Below are 27,609 nucleotides of genomic sequence, written 5' to 3'. Positions count from 1 at the left end.
ACCATCTATTTCCGGCCCTACACAAATGATATAGAACTGCTGTAGTGTTAAATACATTCCAGAATGAAGCCCTGATCATTGGAAGCCATCTTACTTTCAGGTATAAACTGCTCAAAACTCACCATCTTCTATTATCGCTTCACTAAAAGTTTTGATGAGCCAACAAGTACTTGTATGTTTTCAGGGCAGAAATGAGTGCTTTCGCTCTAAATGACCTTTTCCACAAGTCCCCACACGATGTCTGGCAGTCTGCTTTGCCTTTTAGGTCTTAATAACAAAGTACGTCTGCTGCACTGGAAACACCATCTCGGGGTGTAACGAGATACCACCTTTTTATAAATTTATCACTCTTCAGCCGTTTACTCATTTGTTTTTAAACTATTGCAGGATTGGAAGGGAAATCCACTGCCCAGCTTATTAGCACATGGAAATGTCTTGATTCCCAGTCCTCCCATTAGTCAGTCAGCAGTGTGTTGTTTCATTCAGTCAGTGTTTTTCCTGACTCGTCCTCTGATAACTGTGCTATAACATAAGACAACTCCCTGGGGACATGTTAAACTGAAATGGGATAGCCTGCAGTGACTGCCCAGGATCTAGCCAGGGCCACACATGTTTCAGCAATATGTGTTACTAGTGCAGCTGGTACATATGGCCCCTTTTCCTATTGTCCACATTGGTGATTAGACTTGGTTGTTGCACTTTACAGCTGACATAATAAATAAATAAATAAAGGACTACCGTTTTAAATTTGAGTCTCCAATAAAAAAAAAAAAAAAAAATTATCTGTGCTATTAATTTTTTCTTTTGGCACAAAGCTGGAAAACCCTATTTTGATACAAAAGTTTTCTGTTGCCAGAAATGTTGGTGCATCACTAATAAATACGTCAGGATGAATGAACTGTGGAGTGAGTGTGTGTGTGTGTGATGAATATATATATATATATATATATATATATATATAACAAAATAGGGGCCTGCAGTGCACTTCCGGCGCCAAAGAGTATTATCAACTGGTTCTAAGCCCCAATGACGGGTAATAGATGTAGACAAAGATAAAAACCTAATATCACAATAAAGGTATATGTAGAGCAGCTGTTTAAACTTTTTTGACCACCAAGTCCCCCAAATAATTTTTTGGTCTTTTTTGTGTTTTACATGAACCAACATTGGGAATTAACCCCTGCTGCTTTTTGAGGTGGTGACAGAGTTCTGAGTGAAAAAGAATTTGGTTTCAAGGCTTTTTTTATTCATCCTTCTGGTGAGTGTGAACCCCAAAGGGGGTGAGTGCCACTGTTGGTGAAGATTTGGAGTTGGTGGAGGGTGCACTACCCACTTAATCCTAGAAGCACTTGCCACTTTAGGACTATTTCTGCCATGTCACCATTTTATATATTTATTTGATGTGAATCTGGACATCTATCCAACATTAGCACTGTTTACCAATAGATCCTTTATTGTGTTTTAAATATTGGTGTATTTTTTATATATTTATAATATATTATGACCTACCCAGCCGATGCCGCTGGAATAGACACCACTACCTTTAGTGATCTCCACTTGCTTCTGTGCTAAACGGCCGGCCTGATGCATTGTGAATACAGGAAGTCGGCACGGGTGCAGTTCAGAGAATGGTTTGCATCTTCTGTACGAATGCAAAGCATTCACTGATTGGATGAGGTGGAGAGCATGAGGCCCCACCTCTGCACCTCGTCTATTTCGGAGAAAGCTTTGCATTCATTCAGAAATTGCAAAGCATTTTCTGAATGGCTCCTGTGCCAAAAGGCCAACCTATTGTATTGTGAATACATTGGGCTGGAACAGGACCCAGAAGGAAATGGAGATCACTGGAGTGGCAGTGTCTGCTTCAGTGATTTCCATCTTCAAGGGGGATTGGCCAGGTATAGTGTATATTCTGTTCATGGTTACATTGACCCAAGCTGGAACAATGTACCTATGAAAAAAAAAAAAAAAAACATGCCTGGATTGCTTCTTTTAACTTCCGCCCTTGTAGATAAGTGTCGTTTGTCCCAAGTCTCCTCTGTTTTGCTGTGTTTGGGAGTGAAAAAACAGGAGCCAATAACTCTCACTTATCAATGGTGAACTGATTGGGATTTAAGTAGTTCTGATGGAAATGTCATCTGCCGTTACTTTTTGTTTATTTTTTTAAATATGTAAACTCCCAGGATGTCATTCTTGTCTGTTCCCACCTAGCAAGTCATTGACCCAGTGTAGGTGTTATAATGTGGTGAGGTCATAACTTCCAACCTGCACACCTTGTTCAAGGCCTGCGACTCCTGAAAGGTGAGATGGATCGCTATGTTCTTGCCAAGGACTGGATTTCATTCTTCACAGCCGTCAATCACTTTCAGACTTTAAGGGTTGGTTAAAGATCAAGTGCAAGCAACGCCTGTTTGTAAAAATACCTTAATGATGTATCAGGCTTTAAAGTGGAACTCCAGTTAAAACTTTTTATAGTCTTTTGGATAAAGTGGGGAGGAGTAAGGCACTGCCCACAACAAATAGTAGACTGTCTATAACTTCCTTGCTAGGTATGTCCGGTTCAGTAATGATAGGGATGCATAAAATGTGCATAAAGTCTGCACAGGTCTCATAAAATAACAAACGTCAGATCTTCCCCTCCTTTTATTTCTGAATGGTACCGACAACAAGGCGTTCTTCCTGGGCATTTTAATTTGTTTTGTTTTCTAGTGGGAAGTCTGATTCTTGTTTTTGGAGTTGCAGTTTCTATGGTAATGGAGTGATCGCCTCCCCTCTGTTTCATACTAGTGCTGCTCCATCAGAATCCAAGGATAGGCTAATAAGATTCTTCCAGCAACTATGACTGGACTGGCTGCAGATACCGAAAGACTCTGGTCTTGTTTAGCAACTTGTATTGCATGATCACCTATTTAAAGTGCATTTCACCTTTTGGGGGGGGGGGGTGAAACTATGTCTCCAGTGTAAAAAGCCCCGAGGGCTTTCACACTGGAGCGGTGCGCTAGCAGGAAGGTAAAAAGTCTTGCTAGCCGCATCTTTGGAGCAGTGTGTGTGTGTACCGCTCCCGCCCATTGAAATCAATGGGACACCGTGGCTATACCGCCTGCAATGCGCCTCTGCCTCTTTATCTTGAACGGTTTTCTTTTTTGGCTGTGGCGTGACCAGTGAAATAATTTATTTGCCAAACACTGTTATTTCTGTAATGTTTCAGCATTCTCGTTTATATCTAAACCAAGGCCTTTTTAAAAAACCTTTAACTTCCTGTCCACTTATGTTACATCCTGTCACATTGTCCTTACAATGCTTGTGTTCATCTGCCTCTTTGGTAAATCAGGTCAAACGTACATTTCTGGAATCTGGTCTGTATCAGTGTTTGTGTGTGTGTGTGCTTTTTATTTTTATGTTACATAGTGGAAAACCTAGCAAAAATTAAAATGCAATAGTTGCGAGCAGCAAGCAGTCAATTTTTAGCTTAAAGTACCCTTGCAGTGGAGGTCCTTGCACTGTAAGGGTTAAATGCTCTTTTTGTTTAGGGGTGCAGAGATGAGATGTATTGCCTTCCTCACTCCAGCTTTGTTCTGTCATCATGTGCAGTGTTCTTAACTCTGCATTGTACATGATAAGGCTGAAGGTCTGCTACTGGAACCAGAAATAGGGTATTGCAAAGTATCCCTGCACCCCTGTACTATATTGAAATTGTAACCTTTGCGGTGCTCTTTTTAAGCGCTTGTCCAACAAAAAGTGATATTTCATTTTCAGGTGGAGTCTTTGACTCGGGCTGACTTCTTCTTAAATCTCTAAAGGGCCTGAGCGATGACCTCTTAGGCTCCATTCACACTTTTGAATGGGGCCATTAACATTTACATGCAAGAGCTGTCCAGGGTCGATTTTATGCAGATAATCATTCCATGAGCTGCACGAGCTGTCAGCCCTTCATTGCTTTTCGTGGGGCCGCTGCCCCTAATTTCTGGGAACCCACATTGCGTCTCCTGCATGTAATCGCTAATGGGCCCCATCTGGAAGTGTGAATGGAGTTGTATTGACTTTGTTCCAATCTTTGGGTCTTGGAGATTCACATTCAGGCCGGATTCACACTTGTGCGGTGCGAATTTCAGCTTTCTTATCTCTGCAGAGAGATAAGAGAACTGTTCAGCAGATCATCTCCGTTTTTGGCTGCGAATTTGGAGACCTAGGAGAGGGGGGCGGGGAAGTGTATTGAGGTGAATGAGAGAAAACCTGAAGAGAAATGAACACATCTGCAAATCAGATGCGTACCCATAGAAGATAATGGGCCTGAATTCTCACCTCAGCCGCACCGTAATGCCTAGAAAACGCACACGTTTTTTCGGCACTGCGAATGCATCGCACATATGTGAACCAGCCTCATTGAAAACAATGTATTTAGAAATGTTCTGCGAATTGGATGCGGTTTAAGCCGCACTCAATTCGCATAGGTGTGAACCCGGCCTCATTGGGTTGTTTCCTTCGTATAAGATAGAAACCCAGCAGACAACCTTTTATAATGGCCAGAGCAGGTGTGTAGTTCTGGGATTCAATTACCAGAGTCTGAGATTAAGCCCTGGTTCACACTGGTGCGATTTGACATGTCAAATTGGCGGCATTTGCCAGCAATGGAACCATCCTAATTGGTGCAACGCCACATCTGCGGCGCTGCACTGATTTCAAAAAGTAGTTTCTGTACTACTTTTTGAAATTTCGGGCTGGGATTTACAGCTGAACTTGCACGGCTTCACTCCCGCAGCCCAGTGTGAACCAGGGCTAAGGTCCCTTTCACACTGGTTTGTGTTTTTTTTTCCATTCATCCGTTGACTGATGAAAAACGGACTTCATTGCATCGCTATGGAAAAACCGGTGTGTTTTTCCTTTGAAAAAATATGGCTGAACTGGAATGCTCTTGTGAAAAGGCCCTAAGCCCCGGTTTGCATCGAAATTTCAAAGTAGCAAGGTCAGCATGATTTCAGCTGCTATTTGATAGACATCTGTGTGGCTTCATGCATAGATGTCTATTGAAGTCGCTCCTGAAATCGGCAAAAGTAGTACAGGAATTACTTTTGCAAATCGGTGCAGTGCTGCAAAATCGGTGATTAAAACGGTGCTATTGCCTCCAGTAGGCTGCGACTTATGCGATTTGATCTCTCAAATCGCATGATATATCGCTCCAATGTGAACCTAGGCTTAGGCCCCTTTCACACTTGTGTGACTTGTCCTGCAGCTTAGGACTGCAAAGTTGCATGACAAATCATACCCCATGATTTCCAATGATTCCCATTCATATCTGTGCGACTCCAAGTCGCAGATACTTCCAGGTTGTCCCTGCACTACTTTGACCGACTTTGATGCGACTTGAGGTCCATAGACATCAAGATTACACAGGCCTTGCTTCAAGTCGTGTCAGTCACAAGGCTTTCAAGCGTGAAAGGGGCCTTAGAAAACAGGTGATTTTATTGCTCTAGCACAAAAATCATATAAATTTCGGTGTACTGACCTTCTGTAATAAAAAAGGCAGTTGAAGTCAGCTTTGTATTTTAATTTGCATTGTTCATTCAGATTCTAAACTAAAACCAGAGGGACCTTCAGAAGCCAGTCAAGCACATTAGGTGTGGCAGCTAGTAAGGAGCACAGGGCAAGTCTTTGCACAGAGAGTACAAGGCGTGTTCACAGGAAGTGCTTGTGACTTCTGTGGATTGCATTCGACACGACTCACCTGCCCCTCTCAAGGACGTCCCTCTCCTGCCTCTGAAACTATGACCTGCAAGGTGCAAGAATGTCAGGAATGAGTCGCTTTGCATGCCCTCGTAGGGCTAGGCTCCCAGTATAGGGGCTGGGTGTTGTAATTCTTTTTTACTGTGTAACAATAGAAATGTGTAATCCGCAGGTGAAAGAATTTGGCAGCACAGTATGAGTAAGTCTTGATGCTGTAAAAGGTGCTCCGTCCAAGATGTCCTCATTCTGTCCGTATTGATGCAATAAAGAGGTGTATCTAGGGTCTCTCCCCTGTGCTACGCCCTGAGGCGGTTTCTGTATCGAACCTTCATGTAATTATACAGGAACTTGCCCCTCCCTAGGCTGTTGTTGCATCAATGTCAGACTTGCAAATTAATGAGAGCAACTCCAACTCCCAGCTAAAATATCCCAACACAGATTTCAGCATGGAAGAAGGGGGGAAGCCCGTTTTGAGATGCATATAGAGATTGGTATAATAAATATATATACACACGTGCGCACTGTATTCCCGAAAGTATTGGGACACACGCCATTTACACGCATTTGATGGCATCCCAGTCTTTGAAGGGCTCAATATTGAGTTGGCCCAACCTTTGCGGTTATCAGACACCAATGTTGGAGGAGAAGGCCTGGCTCTGACTCCACTCCTAATTCATCCCAAAGATGTTCTATCGGTCAGGACTCTGTGCAGGTTCTTCCACCCCAAACTCGCTCGTTCATGTCTTTATGGACCTAGTTTGTGTGCAATCATGTTGGAACGGGAAGCGGCAATCCCTAAACTGTTTCCACAAAGTTGGGAGACTGAAATTGTCTTGCTATGCTGACACCTTAAAAGTTCCTTTCACCAAATGATTTGGACCAGTGCACTAAGCAAGGTCCATAAAGACCTGGATGAGTGAGTTTGGGGGGGAGGAACTTGACTGCCCTGCAGTGTCCTGACCTCAACCCGATAGAACACCTTTGGGGTGAATTAAAGCGGAGACTGCAAGCCAGGCCTTCTCATCCACATCAGTGCCTGATCCCACAAATGTGTTTTTTTTAAATGGTCAAACATTCCCATAGACACACTCCTAAACCTTGTGGACAGCCTTCCCAGAAGAGTTTAAGCTGTTATAGCTGCAAAGGGTGGGCCAACTCAATATTGAGCCCTATGGACTCAAACTGGAATGCCATTAAAGTTCATGTGCATGTAAAGGCAGGTGTCCCAATACTTGTGACAATATTGTGTGTGTGTGTGTGTGTGTGTGTGTGTGTGTGTGTGCATCTATACTGTATATCTCCCTTTTTTTTTTTTTTGGTGTTTGAAAGCTACTTACAACTGCATTTAGTAGGCCAACATGAAGATCACACGGTGCTTTTACTTTGCACATGGAGATGTGGCACACAGGGGTTAACTGTCTGTATTGTGTGTAGAGGATAGCTGTGAGCGATAATTGTGCGCCTATTTCAGGAGCTGTGAGTCAGTCGGGTGAGGGGGGAGCTCAGGAAATGACCCAGATCTGTTTTTCTTACTAGAGATTTCTGGGCTGGCACCTGATTTGAGCACTATGGCAGAATTTATCCCCCCCCCCCCCGCTCTGCCCAGCTGGCATATCTTGGGTGGTGCCGTGTCATGAGACTGTCATTCCATGTCACGCACTAAGCAAAAATACAAGTAGAAATCATTTTATTCTTTTATGTATTGATTTACTCAGGAGCTGCCCATATGCTGTCCCTGATGAGGCACCTTTTTTGTTTCTAGTTCTTTAGGGGATTATCAGCATTTGGGGAAAGGTTGTGTGTTTCGGTGTGTTTCGCTATTTACTATTACAGGTTCCAAGTTCCACAGCATGTCTGGATGTTCTGATTTTACCGGGAGGGCCTCCCATTGGGATAAAAAGAAATATGCAAGTTAAATAAAGAGGAAGCGATTGCTCTTCCCTGAATATCCTCAGTACTCTAATTTTCTAATCTGCGTGCTTGCTCTAGGTCTGTAGCTCTGTAAAATCGAAATGTTTAATGTACTGAAGCTATCGAAACCGCAGGATTACCAGACAACCAGCATTTCCAGAAGTTGGCAATGGCTGCTTTCATACTCCCTCCCTCGCTACAGGTTTCTCTTTTAAAGCTTGACTTCAGTTTAATTTGATAGCCTGGCCATAGTGTGAAACAAAGTTTATTTGATTCCCGCAGTAAATTATTTCTGTTGCTAGATCTCCTCAGTCTGACATCCTGCACTCCTCCCTGTTACTGTGGGTACCATGGGCCCTTGGGCCTGTCTCCCAGGGGGGAGTAAACATGGCTTCCCACACTTCTAGTATAACCATGCTGAGACATCAGTACTGCTCGCTGCATCGAGGGCCCTGCGCTGTCACATGACTGACGAAAAATGCCAAGGGGGAGAAGCAAGTGCAGGGGAGGAAATGCTGAAATTGGGCTTTAGTATTTATGCAGTCATGTATCTAATGAAATCGGCTTGAAAGGAGTGTAAATTGGATGCTGTGTCCCTTTAATTACTACTTTAAAGCTTGGCTGTGACGTTGGCTGAATATCTATGAAAGGATGGACCACAAGTTATCCATTAGCCAGATCTATGTTTGTTTGCTATTCTGTGTACTTTTAGAAATTGTCCACCTCAGAAATGTCCACCAATCACATTTGTTAGATCTCGATCTTTAGGCTGCATTCAAACTAAGCACACATGGGTATGCATGTGCACTAAGCTGACCATACACTGGTCAAAATTCAGCTGGGTCAGCAGGGTCCTGCCAAATTTAAAATGGTGTGTGTGTGGCTGTCCCCGCGTGACAGAAGCTGCTTGATCGACTTCTGTCGAAGGGACATGCTGGGAAAACTTTTGTGGATCATCGGCTGTCGCCGTGTATTCTGGCAGCAGCAGGTCCCGCTATCGAAATACAATGGCCCAGTGGGAAAATTCCTTCATCTACCTTGTTCTTGTGCCCACTGACCAACCAATAAAAAAAAAAAAGAGCTATACTGTTTACAATTCAGTGTCACCCTGCTCTGCACATGCTCAGTTGCTCTCCATATTTAGGCACTGACGAATTTGTAGAGGCCAATCTACTGACAGCTTTAAAGCAGAAATAAACACTTATCCTTTACAGCAAAGGAAGCTGCTTCTGTTTGATCTGCAACAGCCCTGGTGCTGCACATTTTGATCAGTTATGACTCCAACCATTTTGATGGCTTGACTGTTTGAAAGCACAAACAAATGTGACAGCATTCCCAGCATTTGAAACCACTAAATCAATAGGTTTAGTTTTATCTTTATGATTTACTGCTGTTCACGGGCACGGCTTTAACAAGATGTCCATATGCCACCTTCTGTATCCTTACTGTGGATAAGTGTGGGGTGTAGCAAGATGGCGGTGACAGAACGTCCCTTCCGTTACAAAATCTGATAAATCTGATGGGTCGTTTAATCTGACAAAACACCAGCACGGGCGGCTGTTTCTTCAGAGCGCATGCGCCAGGAACGTTGGGGGGTGTGTGTGTGTGTGTGTGTGTATATAGTAAATATCTCCTAAATAGTGCATGTTTTAGTAGATATTTATAGTACCTACAGGTAAGTTGTCTTATAGGCTTACCTGTAGGTACAATTAAAAAGGAAGACTTTGCTTCCTCTTTAAAAAGGAAGTAAAGCCTCTGTAAAAAAAAACAAATAAAAATATTCCCTGCAAGACAAAGGCATAATGAGCCAGTATGCATAGCCTACTGGCTCATTATGAAGTACTTACCTGAGATCGAAGCATATTACCTACATATCAGCCACAAGCAGTCAGTGATAAAGATTTAATGGTTCGCCTCATCAAAAATTAAGAAAGGGGAATGGGGGAAGTCAGACTTTAAAAAAAATCTGGATAGAAGGGAGAGTTTGAACCCCCTGATTAAAGTCTACATCTGAGAGCTTTTCCTTCACCTGTACAATGACCATAGACCAGAAATTAGGGTTATCTTCCCCTACAAAAACATGGTCAGAGATCTAAAGGGCTCCAGCTCGCTCTTCATCCAAAACTGAAATTCTAACTTTATTAAAGTTGGTGGTTGCTGCATTTTGTGGTAGCCATTGGTGTGCAGTCTCTGATTTAAAAGTCACTTGCAGTTTGTGTGTTGAACCCTTTTGACTGAACTTCTTCTTTCCCCACAGACTTTCACTGCTTGGTGTAACTCCCACCTGAGGAAAGCTGGCACTCAGATCGAGAACATTGATGAGGATTTTAGAGATGGGTTGAAGCTCATGTTACTTCTGGAAGTCATTTCAGGTAAGCTCCAAACAGATTTCCTTGCTGGGTACTTGGCACCCGCTTTGGGGTTTGAGTATTTTGATACTATGAATGCCAGTAGATGCTAAAACTATACATACTAGATTGACATATTTTAAGAATACAATGAAGATTGTCATTCAAGGCCGATAAGTTAAATTCCAAAAAGTTTTATTTGCTTGGGCAAAAAAGAGCAAAGACTACAGCTACAACAGCCACTGCTGCCAAATGTGCTGTACAGAGGGGAGATCTTTATAGAACTCACAGAATCATTAAAGCTAAACTCAAGGCAAACTGCTAAATACAAAGATAAAATAGAACTATGGGAGAGTTGCATGTCAAATGATTTGTAAGTCTGTTCATCCAATCCTTTTATTTAATGTGATTGTAAATGATCACAATGTAAAACGACTAATTCAGTTTAAATAGAAATAAAAGGCATAACCTCTGTGTATGGATTAAAAAAAAAAAAAATATCGGGGCAAGTTTGATCATGGAGTTCCCATCACAGCTAGAGAATTGACCATGCTGTGATCTCCTGCTTAGTGTGGTCAGTTTTTTAATGGGGCTGGCAGGAATGCCAGGGATTTCACACAAACAAAGCAATCTAAAGAGCACAAGATACTTTTTCATACATGGTACAGCGGACACACATCAGGAATATGATATGCTGGGGTAACACACGCTTTAAGCCTTGTTCGCAGATGAAACGGCCATACTCCAGTAAGCCCAACAAACAAAATCTTTACAATTAAGCCCTATACTGCTGAAAGTTGCCAGAGAATGTGGAGTTGAGACAATGTTTATCATGTGTACAACACGTCCAGAATTGTTTTTCTTTCTTTGCTTGTTGGACTTGCAACTGATTCTTCTATGGACATGTATGTGAGCCAGACGAGCCCTTTGTGGCACCTATTCTATGAGAGAATGAGCCAGCAGGGCTTTGATCATTGAAAATCATTATGAAAGGTTTGTCCTGATTCAATGTGTCTTTCAGGAGAAAGGCTTCCGAAACCGGAACGAGGAAAGATGAGGGTCCATAAAATTAATAATGTCAACAAAGCTTTGGACTTCATTGCAAGTAAAGGAGTGAGGCTGGTCTCTATTGGAGCTGAAGGTATTATATGTTTTTTTTTTTTTTTTTTACTTTTCCGAAGTTATAACCTCAGGCAGGCAGTATTTCTTTTCCATAACTTCCTTGCACCCCACCTTTCTTCTGCAGTTTATTTCATTCTAATAAGTTTTTCATCCATTAAGGGTGTTTTTTCACATAAAAGATTTTGGCATTCAACTGGCAAATTGCTTTTAGAGAAGGCAGTCCAGTTGTGAAGCCATCAAAGAAATTGAAGTAGGCAATGTGCTTCCAAAATCATTAGAGGAAGTAAACCCTGATGCGCCTTACTTCCTCTGTTTCCCTGAAAAGGTAAAGCTTAATGGGCTACTATGCACCCAATGCTATGCACACTATTGTCCCAATGGGTAGCTGCAGAGATTGTGACTTGTCTTACTGCCTGTGATTAGCACAGCGCAGTGCCAACTTCCTGGCAGGCTCCGCACGTGGGGTTTGTGAACACACCGGAGCTCATCCTTATAGAAGAGGAATGAGGCAGCAGACAGAATTGCCACTTGGTACTCTGGGGGATATTCTTTGTTCGTATTTCATGTCTGAGGTTTACTACCACTTCTAAAGCTTGTTGTTGTCAATCTGTGTTGCAGCCCTTTTTGTAGTATAACTGTCTTTTTAAATTGTAATCTGTGCGGGATTCTGTCTTCTAAAAACAAACACTTAAGCTTTTTGCAGATGTTACCAAGTTGATTTTCCCCATTTTCTCTGGGTGAATTAGTTTTTGTAGGGTAACCCCATTATAGGAATGTGTGTGAATTAGCTGGCCGCAGCAGATTTTGATTGGGTCTGTTTTTAAATTTGTCTTTTAGAAATCGTTGATGGCAATTCTAAGATGACACTGGGTATGATTTGGACCATCATTCTGCGGTTTGCCATTCAGGACATCTCTGTGGAAGGTATGTGCTGTGTCTGTGGTTTCTCTGCCTGTTTCCTTGTGCCCCAAAATTTCTGTCTCGTGATAAAGTTCCTCTTTTGGCTCCATAGAAACCTCTGCAAAGGAAGGATTGTTACTGTGGTGTCAGAGAAAGACGGCGCCATACAAGAATGTCAATGTACAGAACTTCCACATAAGGTAAAGTATCACATTTGGCATGTGCTGCTTTTTCTTTGCTACATGCACAAGCATCACACTTGAAAGACTCCTTTTGTGGCCCTCATGTGTATGCATGCGTTTACATGCATGTAATAGACACCAGACAAACCTCATGAATTGCTCTGCACTGCTTTCTTGAATGAAAGATGACGTTCTTTTGTCTTATGTTTTTATGATTTAGACTCATGGTTAATAATTTTAGGAAATCATTTCAATTTAATTTAGTAATGTCACTGCAGGATATAGCATAAGTATGTATCTGGAAGTCCTTCCTCCCTGTCAGTAGTAATGACAATGGATCTCCATGTATAGAGGGGCATTGCAAAAACTAGATGTGGGCAGTGGCGGCCCATCCATTAGGGGCGCCCAGGTGCCACCCCCTATATGACTAATGGATAGATTCATGCATAGCTGCTGCCACCCCCTATTCAGGCAACTGAAATACAGCGGCAGGGGGTGTTTTGTTTTTTAAAAGCATCTGATTCAAGCCATAGGCTCTAATAGGCTTCAAAATATGTGGGCTCATGGCACAGAGCATTGCGCCATTAGCCCACCCAGGTGTTACAACAGCGAATAAATATTTGCTGTTGTAACACTGATCCTCCACCCGGCCAAACAGAAGCGGGTGTGAGACCCGTTTTCTGATTGGCTGAAAAGAGAAGAGAAGTCTCCCGATTGGCCACCGAGAAGGAGGGAGGAAACTGAAGCCAGAGCCATCGTCCATGGAGAACAGCTGCATAGATTGGTGCACCAGACCCACCCACCAATCGGGGGAGGGGGTGGTATTTTTTGTGTGTCCCCCCCACCCAAAAAGAAAATTACCAGCGGCCGCCACTGGATGTGGGTGACATTGTGTTATACCTCATATATGCTTCTGCCAGAGCCTTGTTAAGAACTGAACAAAATAAATTCCAAAGTGGGCTTGTTACCCACTGAGCCTTTGCAATGTTGTGTGCGCCCCCCCCCCCCCCTTCCTCCACAGTAGACATGCTCAGTACGGAGTACTTTGCCTGAGGAACAGGGGAAATAATTTCTTCCCGAATTCCATCAATGGACACCTTCTGACAGACCTGTTTGCTTTCTAATAAGCAATGTTGGTAACTAGATTTGTTTTACTGCTACTCCCAGATGCCAAATGTACACAGGGGGTTATTTACTAAAGACAGATCCACTTTGCACTACAAGTGCAAAGTGCAGTGGCTGTAGATCCGAGGGGGACATGCAAGGAAAATAAACGGCATTTTAGCTTGCACATGATTGGATAATAAAATCAGCAGAGCTTCCCCTCATTTCAGATCTACCCCTCAGTTTTACAGCGACTGCACTTTCAGTGCAGTTTCAAGTGCAGTTTGCACTTGTAGTGAGTGCAAAGTTGATTTGCCTTTTGTAAGTAACCCCCATAGTGTTTCACACCTGAAATTGCACTTGCCTGCAGAGTTGACATTGTGCTAATCATGAAATGGCAAGATTTCAAAAGTCGAATTTTGGCGTGAACCAGGGCTAAAGGCACTGTCTTTTGGTAGGTGGATGGTAGTTAGTAAAGCTAAGTAATGAAATCGGGAAAAGTCAAGCCCCAATAACAAAATGAAACCAAATCAGAGGGTCACTAACAGTTTTTCTAATGAGGGAAAAGAGGGCTTGTTGGGTTGTCTACTTTTAGATTATTTTACTGAATTTAAAGGTGTTGTAAACCCTTGTGTGTTTATTTTTATTTAAAAAAACAAAACCAACATGTCTATACTTACCTGCTCTCTACAATCATTTTGCACATAGCAACCGCCGATCCTCTTTTCTGGGGTCCTCCGCCAGTGTTCCAGGCCCCGCCTCTTCATCCCCACAGAAGGCCACATCAGGGTGAAAAACCTTGAGACATTACAACCACTTTAGTTAATCTCTGCACATGTTACAAACCCCATTGCATATCGCCACCATATACAGATCTTTTTATACTCTGACTACATTATACATCCTCCAGTTTGTGGTCATAATCACATTGAATTTGTGGTAAAACTGAACATTTCTTTATCGTACATCACGGGACACAGAGCGGCATTCATTACTATATGGGTTATATGGAGTACCTTCAGGTGTAGACACTGGCAATCTCAAACAGGAAATGCCCCTCCCTATATAACCCCCTCCCATAGGAGGAGTACCTCAGTTTTTCCGCCAGTGTCTTAGGTGTTAGTCATGGTTTAGCTTGCCTCCACATCCTTGGGATTAGGTGAGCTAACCGGTTCTGTCCAAAAAAGCCTCAGCGCTAAAGTGGTCAGTAACCGGACCCCAAACCCTTGGGGTATAGCCCATAATGCTTTTCTTTTTAGAGAGCTGGACCCTGGGCCCAGAACTTAGAAACCTTTGGGTGCCTAATGTTTCTGTTGCCAGAGTGCTATATGGGCCCAGGACAGTGGATCCTTCATAGGAACCCAGGGCCTGAAGGTCTAGACATCCCCACCGAGATGGGGGAAGATTGGGCCTCTTGCTTGGCAAAGTCCTGCGGCATGGAGCAGGTAAGTGAGGGGAAAACTTGCGGAACTTGGTTCTTAGCAGGTTTTTTCTGGGGGGTCACAGGGGACATGCCTAAAGTTATGCACTGCATCTGGCAAACTAGTCACATATCATAAAGATAGGATGGCTCTATATGTATTATTCCCCATAAGATGTGACCTCCCTTGTAGTGTTGGAAAAGCATTGAGTGGGGCCTGTGTTATATAAAAATATATGTGTGTGTCAGAGAGCTGTGCTTACCTGCAAGCCTCCAGGCGATGCTCCATTCAGTCTTCCTCCTCACGGCCTGCAAAGCAGGCAAAACGCTGACCTCCTCATGGCTGCAGTTTGCTGGAGCAGAGAGGTCCCTTCCTCCCAACCCCACCCCCCCCTGTCGGGAGGGGCATTTCCTGTTTGAGATTGCTGGGGGGGAAGGGCGGGTCAGTGGCTTAAGGAAGGGGCGGCCCTTCCTTGTTTGTTCCATATAGCTCATTCAATACTTTGGAACTGAGGAGGAAAGACCAGAACGGCAAGCACGGGGCGCCGAGGACACACAGTGGCCAGAAAGAATATTGCAGTCTTCAGAAAGACTGTTTTCAAGCCTAGGAATAGGCTGTTTCTTTTCCATCTCATAGTTTTTCTTGCAATACTACTCAGGGGGACAGAATGTTTTTTCTTTCCTAGATTTGAAAAAAAAAAAAAAAAAAAAGAGAAGTGTCATCTAGGGGAGAGGAAGCATTTTTTATCCCCCAAACAGGTGTTTGGGCATTTAACTATTTATAAGTCCCAGGTACCAATAAGTAGCAGGTGTACCTCGGTATTGTACCATGGCATCAAAAAACAAGGGTACAAGAGGTGGGGATTCCCCCAGAGAGTCTGAGGTCTCGGACAATGCTATGCCGCTGCTTTCCCCACAGGGAGCCTTGGGGCCATCGGGATCTGGGGCTGGAGCTGACGCGGGTCAGTCCAACCCTAAGATGGTCACGGAGGAGGTATTACTCACCTCTTTAAAAGAGATGCAGAAAAGCATGGGTAAAATGATAGCCGCAGCTATGCGGGGCAGTAAGCGGAATAGATCTCCGTCGCCCGAGCGCGGACCCTCAGAAGAGGAGGTCCTTTCCTCAGGGGAATTGGACGACCTCTTGGACAAGGACCAAGTAGGTTCAGGGATCGAAGATCCGGATACAGAGGAGTCTGGGGCAGTCTCCCTGAGGGAGAGCTGGTGGATTCAAGGATTGTCGGACTTGGTCCATAGGGCATTCAACTTGCCAGTACCAGATCTCCAGGTATCGACGGTTTCAGCTTTGGGTTCACTGAGGGCGCCTCAAAGCAATGCTGTGTTTCCGATCCATCCTCTATTAGAGGGAGTTTTTTTCCAAGATTGGAACAAGCCAGATAAGATCTTCTTACCACCTAAGAAGTTCTCTGTCCTATATCCTATGGAAGAAAAATTTTCCAAAAGATGGGCTACTCCTGCAGTGGACGCAGCCATCTCATGTGTTAACAAATCGTTAACATGCCCTGTAGAAAACATACAGGTGTTCAAGGATCCAGTTGATAAGCGCTTGGAAGCACTACTTAAGAACTCCTTCACTACTGCAGGGGCAGTAGTACAGCCAGCTGTGGCTGCGATTGGGGTCGCTCAAGCATTATCGGATCAATTTAAGCAGATGCTTAAACTTATTCCTGCCCAGCAGGCAGAAGAATTTTCGGATGTCCCTAAGGCCATATGTTTTACGGTAGACGCAATCAAGGATTCTATCCAGCAAGCGTCACGTTTATCGTTATCCCTTATCCATATGAGAAGACTCTTATGGTTAAAAAGCTGGGAGGCTGAGCCCCCATGCAAGAAGCTCCTGGTAGGGTTCCCCTTCCATGGAGGACGACTCTTCGGAGAAGACCTAGATAAATACATTCAGACCATTTCAAACGGCAAGAGTACTCTCTTGCCAACTAAGAAGAAGGTTCAGGGGCCTGCGTTTAAACGACAGTATTCCCCTGGGCAGGGGCCCTCTAATGCCAAGCAGTATCGACGGCCTCCTGCAAAAGCAAACTTCGGCTTCAACAGCAAATCACAAGGACAGGCTGTTAGAGGCAAAAGGCAGTGGTTTCGCAAACCAGCAAAACCAGCCCCCAAGCCAACCTTATGAAGGGGCGCCCCCACCCACGAAGGTGGGGGGAAGGCTGCGACTCTTTTCAGAGATTTGGGAAGCCAGCATTCCCGACGAGTGGGTACGGTCTTCCGTGGCCACAGGCTACAAATTAGATTTCCTAAGGTTTCCTCCTCCTCATTTCCAGGAGTCGAGGATTCCAAACGATCCGCCTCGGATTCCGGCCAGCCTGGAACAGGGGCTGGGTTTCTACTCCAACCTATTCATCATCCCCAATGGAGATGTCAGGCCAATTTTGGACCTAAAGATGGTAAATGCATATCTAAAGATCCGCTCATTTCGGATGGAATCCGTGCGGTCAGCAGCTGCCACACTCCAGAAGGACGACTTCATGGCGTCCATAGACATAAAGGATGCCTACCTTCATGTTCCAATTTATCAGCCACATCAAGGATATCTACGCTTCATGGTGGCTTCGCGTCACTTCCAATTCGTGGCGCTTCCCTTCGGGTTGGCTACGGCCCCCCGGGTGTTCACGAAGGTCCTAGCTCCGATCCTAGCCAAGCTAAGGATCCAAGGGGTCACGATCCTAGCATACCTGGACGACCTCCTAGTCATAGACCACTCGTCTCCCGGCTTGGAGCGAGCAGTGGCCCTCACGGTCCAATACCTCGAGAGGTTCGGCTGGGTCCTAAATCGAGAAAAGTCAGCTTTCCAGCCCACAAGGCAGTTGGAATATCTCGGCATGAGATTAGACACAGAACAACAAGGAGTGTTCCTACCTCTGAGGAAGGTAAAAGCCATCAAGGAATTAATCCTACTGGTTCTAAGCAAGAAAGAACCGACTATTCGCCTATGTATGAGGTTACTAGGCAAGATGGTGGCCACATTCGAGGCGGTACCATACGCCCAGAGCCACACTCGCATCCTACAGGCAGCCATCCTGTCAGCATGGAGCAGAAGGCCACAGGCCTTGGATATCCCGTTGCCGCTCTCATCAAGAGTCCGACAAAGTCTGTGTTGGTGGTTAGACCCTCAGAATCTACTGAAAGGGAAGTCTTTCAGCCCAGTGGCTTGGAAGATAGTGACCACAGACGCCAGCCTGACGGGCTGGGGAGCAATTTTGGATGGTTGCACTCGCCAAGGTACTTGGGCAAAGCCAGAGAAGCAGTTGCCCATCAACATCTTGGAGCTCAGAGCTGCTCGACTAGCCCTCAGGGCTTGGACGTCAAAATTGCAGGGGTTCCCGGTGAAAATTCAATCAGACAATGCCACGGCCGTGGCATACATAAATCACCAAGGGGGAACCAGGAGTCAAGCCGCTCAGAGAGAGGTGAGCTTGATTCTCCTATGGGCAGAGGCTCATGTGCCCTGCATATCGGCAATATTCATTCCAGGAGTGGACAACTTTCAGGCGGACTTCTTAAGCCGCCAGACTCTATGGCCGGGGGAATGGTCTCTGCATCCACAAGTCTTTCAAGCACTCTGCCAAAGATGGGGAGTGCCGGACGTGGATATCATGGCATCGAGACTCAACAAGAAACTAGACAGGTTCATATCCCGCTCAAGGGATCCGATGGCCTGCGGAACCGATGCGTTGGTTTGCCCTTGGCATCAGTTCAAACTTCTTTATGCGTTTCCCCCGCTCCAGTTACTACCCCGCCTGCTGCGCAGGATCCGGGTGGAGCACATACCAGTCATCCTGGTAGCTCCAGCATGGCCCAGAAGGGCATGGTACTCACTAATCTTAAGGATGGTAGTGGGAGACCCTTGGACTCTTCCTCTACGGCCAGACCTGCTATCGCAAGGTCCGATCCTCCACCCTGCCTTACGGCATCTAAATTTGACGGCCTGGAAGCTGAATCCCTGATTCTCAGGGGTAGAGGTCTGTCTCAGAAAGTAATCTCTACCCTAATCAGAGCCAGGAAACCGGTCTCTAGGGTGATTTATTACAGGGTCTGGAAGGCCTATGTAGGCTGGTGTGAGTCCAAGCGATGGCTTTCTCGCAAATTTACCATCGATAGAGTATTAAGTTTTCTCCAGCTAGGAGTGGATAAAGGATTGGCATTAAGCACAATCAAAGGACAGATTTCTGCTCTGTCAGTGTGGTTTCAGCGGCCGCTGGCCACCCACTCGCTGGTTAAGACCTTCCTTCAAGGGGTCTTACGTATTAGACCTCCAGTTAAATCCCCGCTTTGTCCGTGGGATTTAAATCTTGTTCTGTCAAGTTTACAGAAACAACCGTTTGAGCCGTTGGCTGATATTCCTTTGGTTCTACTGACAAGGAAGTTAGTATTTTTGGTTGCCATAGTTTCCGCAAGAAGAGTTTCGGAGCTGGCGGCCTTATCCTGTAAGGAACCATATCTTGTTTTTCATAAGGACAGGGTCGTTCTACGCCCTCATCCTTCCTTCCTACCGAACTAGTATCCAGTTTTCATTTGAACCAGGATTTGGTATTACCATCCTTCTTCCCTAAACCTACTTCCAGAAAGGAAGGGTTGCTGCATACCTTGGATATTGTCAGGGCCATGAAGGCCTATCTTAAAGCTACAAAGAAGATCCGGAAAACAGATGTGCTGTTCATTCTACCGGATGGGCCCAAGAAGGGGCAGGCAGCTGCAAAGTCCACCATTTCTAGGTGGATTAAGCAATTAATCACTCAGGCCTACGGCTTGAAAGGGTTGCCTCCTCCAGTATCATTAAAGGCTCATTCTACTAGAGCCATGGGCGCCTCCTGGGCAGCACACCACCAGATCTCTATGGCTCAAGTTTGCAAGGCGGCAACCTGGTCTTCTGTCCACACGTTTACAAAATTCTACAAGTTGGACGTAAGAAGGAATACTGATACTGCCTTCGGGCAGGCAGTGCTGCAGGCTGCAGTTTGAGACCCTCGGATTCCGGGGGCTCCTCTTTTTTGAGTTAAATTTAAAATTTAAAATTATTTTTCTCAACTAAGTTGGATTTATTATGATTTGAGTATATCTCTAAATTAAATCCTTTTGTCTTGGAGATGTTCTCCCTCCCCTCATTGTAAGCATTGCTTTGGGACATCCCATATAGTAATGAATGCCGCTCTGTGTCCCGTGATGTACGATAAAGAAAAAGAGATTTTTAATACAGCTTACCTGTAAAATCTTTTTCTTGGAGTACATCACGGGACACAGAGCTCCCACCCCTCTTTTTTGAGGACCATTTTGGGAGGCATACTGCTTGCTACAAAACTGAGGTACTCCTCCTATGGGAGGGGGTTATATAGGGAGGGGCATTTCCTGTTTGAGATTGCCAGTGTCTACACCTGAAGGTACTCCATATAACCCATATAGTAATGAATGCCGCTCTGTGTCCCGTGATGTACTCCAAGAAAAAGATTTTACAGGTAAGCTGTATTAAAAATCTCTTTTTTATAAGCTTTACCTTTTTCACTGATACCTTGTTAGATTCGTTCAAAAAGATAAATTTCTCTCTCCCCAGCTGGAAGGATGGCCTGGCTTTTAATGCCTTGATTCACAGACACCGACCAGAGCTTATAGAATATGATAAACTAAGAAAGGTAAACCAACAATTCTGTATGTGATTAAACGTCTATTAGAAATATCTATTTTTCACAAACTAAACCTTTTCCTTTTATGGTATATTTATTTAGGATGACCCAGTGACTAACTTGAACAATGCCTTTGAGGTGGCGGAGAAGTACTTGGATATCCCCAAGATGTTAGATGCTGAAGGTGAGCCGCAGTTTCTGCATTTAATGTTTTCTGTTCACCAATGTGGGTCCCTTTGGAGCTAAAACTCCCTGATGGTTGTCTAGGAACGAGAGCTCCCTGATGGTTGTATGGGAGCTACAGCAGAGCTCCCTGATGAGCAAGATCATTAGAATCTTTCTGCCTATCTCGTTACAAACCACACCACTGTACCAGTGCGTATCAGTTATTTCCATGCATTCTGTATTGTAAAAGAAATTAAAAATCCATGCATTGAGTTGGGGGTGTATTAGTGCTGCAAGTGGGAGTTTCAGTGCTGAGTTTTCACCACATTTAATAATGTGCCAGTGAGTGAACGGACTTGCTGAATTTAGACCGTCAAGGTCTTGTTGCTTTCAGGCATGACCCCCTTTTCCCTGATGACCTCATGTCACATCAAGGTGAAAAAATACTCTTGAGTATAATAGCGGAGGGAGCTGATGGCAGTTCTTTCAGGCGCACATTGGGATCTTTTGGCTCTTAAAATGAGTTCAAAAATATATATATACATTTTTTTTTTTAACTATCAAAAGGTTAATTTTCCCTTGAAAGTCCCAGATTTTGCAATAGACATTTTTTTCCTAGACTGAAAAGACGCCTGAGAGTTCAGCCATTTTGTTTTGCTGTGTCTTAACCTATTCCCTTCATTTCCAGACATTGTCGGCACTGCTCGTCCTGATGAGAAGGCAATCATGACATACGTGTCCTCTTTCTACCACGCCTTCTCGGGAGCCCAGAAGGTAGCGTCTGGGGCGGCCAAAGTGCCCCCACCTGTCTCCTCTCTTTATTTTCCGCATGCCTAATTTCCAGCTTGTCTTGCAGATTCGCGGCATGCTGTCGCCTTACTTTGTGTCAGGAATCTCTCACTGTTCCCAGAACCCGGTGCAAGGAGACACAATGAGCCCTGCAGCTCATGCAGCCATTCCTGACACAGACTGAGGGCAGAGAGGTGCAGATCTGGGACGGGAAGGCCCCTCATTAGGTCCCTGGCTGGATCTGCACGTCCTCACTCTGCACTTGTCCTTTCTCTTTCTTCTCTGCACAGATATTGTGGGCACTCTCAGGCCTGATGAGAAGGCCATAATGACCTACGTTTCCTGCTTCTACCACGCTTTCTCTGGGGCTCAGAAGGTGAGCTGGTGCTGCTGCTGGTCTCATGCTGGGTTTTTAGGCTTTCCTGTCTGATTCTGTACAAATTTGTTTCTGCCTAAATTAACACTCTCTGGATCTATATCAATTATGTACTGTAGTCTTGTAGCACCTAACATGTTTGTTACAGTTTTGACCTTTTTATTTTTTTTGCAAAGTATTTGTGTTATGCTTCAGTGTCCTGTCGATACTCTATTCTAAATTGAACCTTAAAGGACTTATTTACTAAAGCTGAAGAGTACAAAATAAGGCTCACTGCATAGAAACCAATCGGCTTCCAGGTTTTATTGCCAAAGGTTAACCGCCTGCCGACCGCCGCATGCCGATGTACATCAGCAGAATGTAATCGGTGCATTTTTATAGCACTGATCGCTGTAAAAATGACAGTGGTCTCAAAATGGTGTCAAAAGTGTCCGATGTGTCTGCCATAATGTCGCAGTCACGATAAAAATTGCTGATCGCGACTAGTAAAAAAAATAATAAAAATGACATAAAACTATCCCCTATTTTTGTAGACACTATAACTTTTGCGCAAACCAATCAAACGCTTACTGCGTTTTTTTTTAACAAAAATGTAGAAGAATACGTATCGACCGCGGGAAAAAAAAGTGTTTTTTTTATATATATATATTTTGGGGATATTTAATGAAAAAATATTGAATTTTTTACAAAATTGTCGCTCTATTTTGGTTTATAGCACAAAAAATAAAAACCGCAGAGGTGATCAAATACCACCAAAAGAAAGCTCTATTTGTGGTAAAAAAAAGGACATCAATTTTGTTTGGGAGCCACATCGCAATTGTCAGTTAGTGACGCAGTGCCGATTCGCAAAAAGGGGCCTGGGGCTTAGTGGTTATGTCATCAAGTTGAGGTTATCTTGGTTTCTATGCAGAAGTGAGCGATTTTGCAATCTCCAACTTTTTTAGTAAATAAATCCCTAAGTGTCCAGGCTCAATGTAGCAGTTTGTCTCTGCTATATATGGTGCCTGTACATTATATTGTCAAATATTGGGACACCTACCTTTACATGAACTTTAATGGCATCCCAGTTTTGGTTCATAGGGTTCAATATTGAGTTGGCCCACCCTTTGCAGCTATAACAGCATCAACTCTTCTGGGAAGACTGTCCACAAGGTTTAGGAGTGTGTCTATGGGAATGTTTGACCATTCTTCCAGAAGCACATTTGTGAGGTCAGGCACTGATGTTGGACGAGAAGACCTGGCTTGGAGTCTCCGCTCTAATTCATCCCAAAGGTTTTCTATCGGGTTGAGGTCAGGACTCAAACGTTTTGGTATGCTAACGCCTTAAGTATTGCCTTCACTGGAACTAAAGGGTCAAGCCCATCCCCTGAAAAACAACCCCACACCATAATCCCCCCTCCACAAAATGATTTTGACCAGTGCACAAAGCAGGGTCCATAAAGACATGGATGAGCGAGTTTGGGGTGGAGGAACTTGATTGGCCTGCACCTCAACAACACATTTGGGATGAATTTGAGCGGAGACTGCAAGCCAGGCCGCCTTATTCAACATCAGTGCCTGATCTTATAAATGCACTTCTGGAAGAATGGTCAAACATTCCCATAGACACACCTAAACCTTGTGGACAGCCTTCCCAGAAGAGTTGAAGCTATTATAGCTGCACAGGGTGGGCCAAGGCTGGGATGCCATTAAAGTTGATGTTTGGAGTGTTTTTTTCAGCCATGTAAGCAAAGCTAGTAATTTCCCAGCCGGGATGTGAATATAAATCTGTATGTATGTCACACCACAAAGATTTAGTCTTGATCACTTGAATTTAAAGCTGATATTCAGTTGTCTTCGCTCCACCTCCCCCAAACATAATACCTTTTATCAATAAAACCCTTCCGTTTTCATTAAACACTCAAGTCCCAAGACCCAGTGATCTCATCACTGGGTCCCTGTGCTTTTCAATGCAATACAAATAGATCATTCCTTGTGGTAGGGGTCGGCAGAGCTCTGTACAAAGCTTTCCTGAAAACATCACAACACCCTGTCTCAGTACTCCTCTTGAGAGCCCTCAGCCCCGATGCAAGCAGTGGAAGTAGTTGCCACCATGCCTTGATGGTGGGTGGATGTCGGTTTGGAGGAGTGGGCTTTCCTAGACAGGCTGCATTTGCATGCAAACCTCCATAGGTAATGCCTACATGTGATGCTGAAAGAACTGAAATCCATTGAATTGAAAGGGGCCAGCCAGGGACGGTAAGGTTGGGGAGGAAAGTGCTGGATGATGCCAAGTGACTTGGCGGACTCAATCTGACTTCAGAGTTTGCTCTATACTGTGAGAAGCTCACAGTGTGTAGTAAAATCGGAGTAAGCTATTTTATTACAGGAGAGGAACCTGTACAACTGCATGACTAAAAGTAAGGCTGGAGTTCAGCATGAAAAGGGAACAAGTGCAGATGAAAATAGGACAGCTGCCATTCCAGACTTTTATTTTTAAAGTTCCGTGCAGTACTCCTAATTTTTATCTGGAGAGACCGCGACCTGAAACAAGAATGCAGCCACCGAAGTCTGAAAAGTGTGAACTCCCATCCTGTGTGCTAGGTCAGTCACTAGGTAGTGGAGCCAATAGGATTACAAAAACCTGGCAGGGGTTCTAAAACCAAATCCAAAACTTAACTAATTAGAGTATGCATTAGACCTACTTTAATGTTTTTTTTTTGTCTAATTTGGTTTTTACAAGGTTGAGCTTTGTACATTGTGATCATGGGCCATAGGAGGAGTGAGCATACAAGGCTGCCAGTCCCTCTCCTGCTGCGATGTCCTTTTAAAAGAAATGAGCTGGCTGTTATGTATTGCCTTTAACACAGAAATCTGCTTCTTGTAACTTGCTTAACTGTCCAGCCCCTTGGCAGAATCACAGAGCACTGGCTCCACAGTCCAGACTCTGTGCTTATCTTGTCTTAATGTGCAGCTGAAGTATAATGTACTACAAAGTGATTTGTTTCATAATGTATAAACACATCTAACATCTGTACTGAAGTGGTTCATTTATGACCCTTTCAAATAATTGCATTTAGAGTTGCCACTTAGATTCCAAGCATCACAGATAAGTGTATTTCTGTAACAAAGCAGCATCACTTTTCACTTTAATTTCTGTCTTAGGCTTCTGTTTTATTATCTTGATTTAAGGTGTACCTCTCACCCAAACACAGTGGTGTCCATGCTTTTGTGGATTAAACAATTCACTACCAACTGGTGTCTGCACAGCATTTGGTGGCATTGTGCGGTTTTAGAAAAAAAATGGCTGCGGTTGTGGCCAGCGATTATGTGCTTCTTACATACCTGTTTGTATTTACTTGAACTGCAAAGTTCCCTGTCAGGCTCTTGGCTCACATTTGCGCTCACTGCTATACAGGTAAAAATACATTGTATTGCAACGAGACCTTCAGAAACTGATTACCTGCAGCCTGTTTATCAGAAATAATAGATTATCCATCTGAATAATTTATTTTGCTGCTTTTGGGTCTGATGCTCATGGTATGATAAAATTACCCAAAAATATAGATTTATAATGACCACGCTTGGTAAGTTTCTTGAGATGTTGATCTAGCTTGTTTATGCATAATGCTGTTCATATGTATCTTTTAAATGCTTTTTCCTTCCTTCCCTAGGCTGAGACAGCTGCCAACAGAATCTGCAAGGTCCTGGCAGTAAATCAGGAGAATGAGCATCTGATGGAGGATTATGAGAAACTAGCCAGCAGTGTGAGTCCTTTTTATAGTTACTTTCTTCAAAAACTAGTGATTCCTTTTAATAACAAGCCTGTCCTTTGGGTAGATTTCCATACCAAAGTCATAGTTTTGGTATCTTACAGCAGTGGTCATCAACCCTGTCCTACAGGGCCCACTAACAGGCCAGGTTTGCAAGATAACTGAAATACATCACAGGTGATATAATTTGCTGCTCAGTGATTGCAGTATTCTAGTCTGCATCTCCCCAAGGTAATACATAAAACCTGGCCTGTTAGTGGGCCCTGTAGGGCAGAGTTGATGACCACTGCCTTACAGGACTACACTGGTATGCAGGACTACACATAGACATTCTATGAAGAGTTGGAGAAGATGACCCTGCCATCACTTGTGTGTTGGCAGCCATGTGAAAGCCCACCAGCACTCTCTCATAAACTTAGTTTTGATTGGACTGATTCATAAAAATTAGGCCTAAAGTGTTCAAACGCATTACAGTCTGATTAGGTCTAACAAAAGCTATGCAGTGCAAGGGCTTGCCTGATTGGACATAGATTACTTGGTTACATCCACATATTACATAGTTTTGGTAAATCTAAAACTTTCATACTACTACCCTTTGCAGCACTTGGGATGCTCTTCAACACTGCTTGAATGGTATTTCCTATGCATGTCTATTGAACGTCCTTTTTTTTTTTTTTTTTTTTAATGATAAGCTGCATAGATAAAAAATACTACCAATGTTGGTGACTTTTTCTCCTTTTTTTTTTTAACGTTTTTTTATTATTTTTATTATTCTTTTAGCTCTTGGAATGGATTCGCCGCACAATTCCATGGTTGGAAGATCGTCAGCCTGAGAAGACCATGCAAGACATGCAGCAGAAACTAGAGGACTTCCGAGACTATCGTCGTGTACACAAACCACCAAAAGTGCAGGAGAAATGCCAACTGGAGATAAACTTTAACACCTTACAAACCAAGCTAAGGCTCAGTAACCGGCCGGCTTTTATGCCATCTGAGGGGAAGATGGTGTCGGTGAGTGTCTTCAGTTATGGATTAAGACTATAGTCAATCGGATGAAAGGTTAAGGTGACTCTGTCCCTTAAGTTTTTTATTTTTAAATGTCATACATGCAAAAAAGCATAGGAGTACTTCCCTCTCCTGCTGCCTTGGGTGAAGTGTTTGCCATTTACAGAAATGTTGATTTTGGAGGTCGTCAGGCGGAATCCTTTAGTGCTGCAGGTAATACAGGTGAGCAACATTCCTGGATGACCATTACAGAAAAGACTTAACAGGGGATTAGTCTGCAGACAAGTGGTGTTTACTGGTGTAGACAGCAGGAGTGGTAGGAAATTCCAGTACAGCTTTGCAGGTTTGGTATTTTGAAGGAAACATTGGTCAGAAAGGCCCTTTAAAGCCCTACTCAAACAACTTAATACAATGTGGTATTGCACATGGGTTCCACTGTACATCCTATGAGACTTAAAAGTAATTTACATGCTCTTGTGACCTTGCCCATCTCTTCTGTGCTCTAAGGTTGCATAAACATGATGGTAATGCTTTTATAGAGCTTGCAGTTCTGAGGACTGCCACTGACCACGCTTGGACTATTGGTGAACATGCACATTGGACTGTTGGTGAACGTTGCTACACTGGTGTGCTACTTTTATCTTTGTCCCCTCATACAAGCCTACATAATTTCCTTCAGTCCCTGCTCACAGAGCAAGTAGTCCACTGTAAGTCTGACTTTCAGCTAGCATATGGCAACTCGGTATAAAGGCATATTTAACCACTTCACATCCGCGCTATACCCAAATGACGGCTACAGTGCAGACCTACTTTGCCAGGAGGCTGTCAATAGATGTCCTCCCATGCTAGAGCGGCCTGTGTGCCTACTGTAGGGCGCGCGGCTCGCTCTGTGATCAGCGAGTCTGAGATTTGCTGGATTGCAGTAAGGGGTCCACCTCGACCCCTTGCCACGTGATCAGCTGTCAGCCAATGATGGCTCATCATGTGACGTAAACTGAGCCGGTAAGCGGCTACCTTTTCTCCTCCCGCTGATGGCGCAAGTAGAAAAAAAAGCCGATCATCAGATGCAGCTGACAGAGGGATATCAGTCCTGATCAGGGAGAGCTGCCGCCAGCTCATCTGTCCTGTGTGCCTCCCATCATTGTCGCCTACCAGTGCCC

At 44.1% G+C, this 27,609-nt stretch overlaps 1 protein-coding gene across 3 annotated transcripts in view; it reads left to right on the top strand.

Moving 5' to 3' along the window:
* Positions 1-27,609, top strand: part of ACTN4 (actinin alpha 4) — a 90,650-nt gene that overhangs the window by 39,531 nt on the left and 23,510 nt on the right. For 2 of the 3 annotated variants that reach the window (XM_040323331.1, XM_040323333.1), the window contains exons 2-10: positions 9,890-10,004; positions 11,002-11,121; positions 11,940-12,026; positions 12,115-12,202; positions 20,293-20,371; positions 20,465-20,546; positions 21,216-21,301; positions 25,346-25,438; positions 26,225-26,455. In XM_040323331.1, the coding sequence (XP_040179265.1) occupies positions 9,890-10,004; positions 11,002-11,121; positions 11,940-12,026; positions 12,115-12,202; positions 20,293-20,371; positions 20,465-20,546; positions 21,216-21,301; positions 25,346-25,438; positions 26,225-26,455 (981 nt within the window). Of the gene's footprint in view, positions 1-9,889; positions 10,005-11,001; positions 11,122-11,939; positions 12,027-12,114; positions 12,203-20,292; positions 20,372-20,464; positions 20,547-21,215; positions 21,302-21,606; positions 21,693-25,345; positions 25,439-26,224; positions 26,456-27,609 lie in introns of all 3 variants that reach the window. The other variant, XM_040323332.1, reaches the window with a different exon arrangement.

This window comes from Rana temporaria, chromosome 9 (genome assembly GCF_905171775.1).
Source record: "Rana temporaria chromosome 9, aRanTem1.1, whole genome shotgun sequence".
Lineage (NCBI taxonomy): Eukaryota > Metazoa > Chordata > Amphibia > Anura > Ranidae > Rana > Rana temporaria.
This window is presented reverse-complemented; position numbering and strand designations above follow the sequence as displayed.